Source organism: Alternaria conjuncta, assembly GCF_024043145.1.
Source record: "Alternaria conjuncta strain BMP 0040 chromosome Unknown scaffold_35, whole genome shotgun sequence".
In the NCBI taxonomy this organism is placed as follows: domain Eukaryota; kingdom Fungi; phylum Ascomycota; class Dothideomycetes; order Pleosporales; family Pleosporaceae; genus Alternaria; species Alternaria conjuncta.
The window spans coordinates 177117-181945 of NW_026250124.1; the positions used below are offsets into that span (position 1 = coordinate 177117).

Below are 4829 nucleotides of genomic sequence, written 5' to 3' on the forward strand. Positions count from 1 at the left end.
GCATGCGCACTGTGGATTCGGGTAAGCCTCTGTGAAGCTCGGTACTAAAACCGTTGAGCGATCGACAGAATGCTGCATCCAACATAGCCTGAAGTCTACGTCGTGTAACGCACGGCAGTGTTGCCCCTGCGTATCGCAATATAATCATGTTGTCGTAGGATTGTCCCGCACTGCTACCGAGCCACGATGCATCGCTATTAATTGTACTGATCAAATGATAATGGATAAAAGATGACGGGTTCAACCTCAGGGAGGTCTCTGTGCTGATGAATGGTTGTGGTAGCGGTTGGTGACACAGTTAGGGTTGCATCCGGCAAGCGACGTGGTACCTAGGTAATTGACCGTGATTACGATCACGCTTGTTATCGACGTGCAGACACGAGATCACTAATATAGAGGCTATTTGCATACATTAAGGCTATGTGCATGTATTTGAGGCTAATGTCATTTGTGCACTCATCTCGTGGGTTGAAACATCCGCTACGAGGAACTTGTTTCTGATCAAGCCAGTTCAGCAATTCCTCGAATATCGTGACATTCATAACATCACTACAAACTCACTCTCTTGAACCACCAGCGCAGTCATGCAGACCGTCACGCGCACCCGCAGAGGGTTAATAGGGCTACAATAGGGTAATAAAATGCGATATTTCTAGGATAGCTCTTACCTCCTAATAGCTCCCTAATGTTGTAACGTAGGCAAAAGCTGTTAGGGGCTAATTAATGTTAAAATTTAGGCCTATTAAGGAATAGGTAGCAGGTGCCTTCTATCCTAACGTAGGGAGGCAGCAACAGCACTAGCACTAACAACAACAGAAACAAAGACGTTAGAAGGCACTGCAGAAGAGAGCATCTAATATATACTGCTCTCCTGCACGCAATAGGATAGTTTACAGCTAGAAAAGTAGAACATTTACTCCTCTAATACCGCCCGCACAGGCAAGTCTTAGCAAGCCTTACTAGGAAACAGAGTAAAAGCACTTAGGGGTAACTTCTTTGCGTTAAGAATACCTATTAAGCGTCTAATAGGGGTAGGCAAGGTAACTCCTAAGTTATCTAACGTACGCTTAACAGCTATTGTCTTATGTTACAGTATTACTAACGATAGGCCCTTAACAGCAAGACTTTAGATAATAGGCCTCTAACAGCACTTTATTAATCTGATAGCGTATTACAGCCCTTTTAACCCCCCTGGGGTGCGCGCTACGGGATACTCGGACTCCTCCTTCTTTCTATCTTTCCCGCTCTAGGGTCCAGCCACAAATCTAGAAGCTCTCGAGATACCGTACCGAACTTGAGAGGGGGAACAAAAGCCACAATTCAAAAGAGAACTTGCGGCGAAACCAACGGCCGTATCTGCTACGGGATTGGCGGTGGTGAGGCGCAAAACATCGACGAGGCCGACATCGCATACGCCGCGTCGTACTTGCGATTTCTGGCGGAAAACAGCAACAACCCACTATGGACAATGCCGCCCGAGTTTGACTGCTCGGAGTGGGGATTACCAATAGCCGACGCCGGGACCGTGCTTGTGCTCGCCAAACACACTAAACCACGCACCAACTCCTCGGTCACCTATTATGACCTTGCTCGCACTATCGACGGTGGTGCACAGGCGACATCCGCTCAGATGGCAGAGTCTTTGCTGGGAGCGTGCGGGTCTGGAGGCGGTATGATGGGGGTCACAGTTGATGACAAGGACCCGGCATACAGCACTCCTGCTTACAAGGCCTCAGGCGCAAAACATCAAGATATTATCGTCAAGATTGTAAGGGCTCCGGTAGCTTGATGTACGATGAATGAAAGAATGGATTAGGTAGCAAGAGGCTGATTGTAGCTCCGCCAGCCTAGTACTTGAAAACACTGTCTCAATGAAAGCGTGTTGATTGCAGCTCTTAGGTGATTTACCACACACTTGATCCTATCGTTTTCTATTAAGCAAATTAAACAAACCTCGCTCGACACAATACTTCCCACTGCGCTCTCCATGTGCACCTGTATCCATGGGGTATATTACGACGGGGCCGGTCCGTTGAATCCGTCCATAAATGACCAATCGAGAGGCCGCTGAAAGACGGAGGAGCGCCAGTCCGTGGAGTCAATCTTCACAGTATCTACTGACATGCTCTTTCGCCAATCTTCCACTGTTTCGAAGTTCACTTGGTCCGGCAAACCATAGCTAATCATCAACTTGGTGTCTGCCGCCAGAGGCTCATTCTTCTTCAAGTCCCCCTCTGCCCCAAAGATGTCTTCACGTCGGCCTTGCAACCAGGGGTGTACCGCTAAGACGTAGTCGTGAATGGTAAGGAACGCGCCACTGGCCTTGACGAGGAGCGTCTCACCCTTCTTCCGTGGCCGATCAGCGCGACAACACCTTAATAGATGCGGTTCCTCCACCTCGTCTGAGTCCGAATCGTAATCTTGAAGCTCTCCAAAGAGAAACTCATCGGGGTCCTCTCCATTGTCCTCAGGATCATGACAAAAGCGGTGCATTTCGAGCCACTGGAACTCCCAGTCTTCGAGAATGTCAATGTGAACGATGACGGAGGAAGTTTTGGGTTCGGTGAGGGGCGATTGAGATACCGGATGCCAAGTGGTATTCGAGGCTGTCTTGTCACAATATGGCTCTGTCGCGATGTTGGGATCGTAATTGATGGCCTGCATGACCTCGATCGCGCGGTTCAATGGGCCGTCGAGGGCCCACATAAGACGCTGGGCATCGAGACTGAGACCGATAGGCTGCTGCGCTTCGCGATAGACTTCGTAGGTCGGTGGTTTTGCGCTGTCCGTTGGTTTAAAAATATCTCTAGACATGTCGGCATGTGTAGGTTGAAGGTAACTAGGAAGCGCGGGACGCCGAGACGACCTGCCTTTGTAGCTTATGCTAACTATAGTAGCCCGCGATTAGGCAGCAGGTTGCGGCGCAGAACCAACTTAGGCTAAACTTACACGCATAGCAATATCAGACAATCGCACGTCTCTAACGCTTCTTAGAGATAGATCTTTTTACTCTTCTTAGTACAAATTACAAGAATAAGTTATAGCAATTTGTAGACTAATAGCTTTATAGAGTTAGCTATAGTAGCGTATATATACCTTAATAACCTATATTTTAAAAAAGAATATTAAAAGATATCTAGCTTCTAAGTTATCTTAGAACTACTAAAACAACTTTAAATTCTAAAATTTTAATATGTTTATTAGTAAACTAATAATTCTATAGCCTATTAACTAGTTCTAAAAAAGTAAGGTTTATTACTAGTATACTAAAGAATATATAGCTAAAAGTTTTAGTACTTTAAAAGTAAATAAACTAAAACTTAGAGCTTTAGTGCTACTATTTTTAAAGTAGTTAAAGCTTCTAAATTTAGACTAACTATAGAGCTATTCTAACTCTAAATACTCTATAGAAGAAAAATTTTTAATATATATAATATATATTACTATTACTACTAAAGCTTATATATAGACTAGTAAGTAATAATATTTAAAACTTTACTAAGAAAAAGACTTTATAAAAAGTAATACTTATACTAGTAAATAAATATCTTTTATTATATATAGTAGAGTAATAAAAAGAAAAAGATATTTAAAAAATTATCTTTTTTAAAGCTATATATCTAGATAACTAAACTAGCTAAAACTAAGATTTTTAGTATTTTAAAAAGCTAGAAATATTTACTTTAAGTTTACGTTTTTAAGATTTTACTTAGTAAGCTTAAACTAGTATAATATTAGTAGTGTTTAAGTATACTAAAAAGCTATACTCTTTTTAGCTTATATTTTTTTATTTATAGTATTTATTTAGGTAAAATTTTAATATACTATTATATATACTTAAATTTATTACTAGTTTAAATTTAAAGTTATTTTATCTATTTTTATAATAGTTAGATTTAAAAGTTATTTTTTAAGCTTTTTATATTATAAGCTAGCTAGATCTAGTTACTAGTACTTAGTATACTAACTTTTAGCTTTTTTTACTTTTTTATAACGCCTAAGTAAGCTTTTAATATAGTTATTTATTAATTTTAATAGTATAGCTACTTACTTTTCTAAAATAGTAAAAGAAAATTATTTTACTACTTTTTTACTAGCTTTTATACTTAAAAAGTTAGTAAACTTTTTTACTAGCTTATTTTTTAGTAAACTTTAAATATTTTTTATAAAATTTAAATTTAAGCTAGAAGTAAAATACTTAAAAAAAAAGATTTTATTTTTACTAAACTAATTAAAAATAGCTAAAGTTTTATAAATTTTAGTATTATCTTACTAAAACTTCTACTCTAGATAAAAGAGAATATTAGCTTTCTAAATATTAATTTTTTTTCTAAAAATAATAGAAATTAACTAAGTTATAGTTTTTTAAAGTTAAAATTAAAAAAAAGCTTTTTTACCTCTTTTATATATCTTATATTTATAAAGCTTTTAAAGTCTTATAAAGTCTTAGTTATTTATAACTTAGATTTTTTAATTATCTAGATAGCTCTCTAAATAGAGATAGTAGTATTATAGACTATAACTTAGTTAGTAAGCTAGCTAAAAATAATCTAAAAAACTAGAAAAATACTAAATTTTCTAGATAATAATTTGCTTTCTTTAGAATTTTTTTAAATATACTAGTATTAGCTATAGAGACTTATTTAGGTTTAGTTTTCTAATTTTTTCTCTTTCTAATATATTCTTACCTAGCACTATACTTATACTATATAGAAAACTTATTTAAAAATATAACTTTATTAAAGTTTATATTTCTAATATTTTATAAAGTTTTCTTAGCGTATTTTTTTTAAATAAAGCTTTTTCTGTAAAGATTATAATAACTTAGT

At 37.3% G+C, this 4829-nt stretch overlaps 1 protein-coding gene across 1 annotated transcript; it reads right to left on the reverse strand.

Annotated features, from left to right (window-relative positions):
* Positions 1-2013: 2013 nt before the first annotated feature.
* Positions 2014-2814, reverse strand: J4E85_011482 (uncharacterized protein; the record flags this gene model as incomplete). Its single annotated transcript, XM_051475685.1, has 1 exon — positions 2014-2814. One exon carries the CDS (start codon positions 2812-2814, stop codon positions 2014-2016), a length of 801 nt encoding a protein of 266 aa, XP_051320578.1.
* Positions 2815-4829: the final 2015 nt, after the last annotated feature.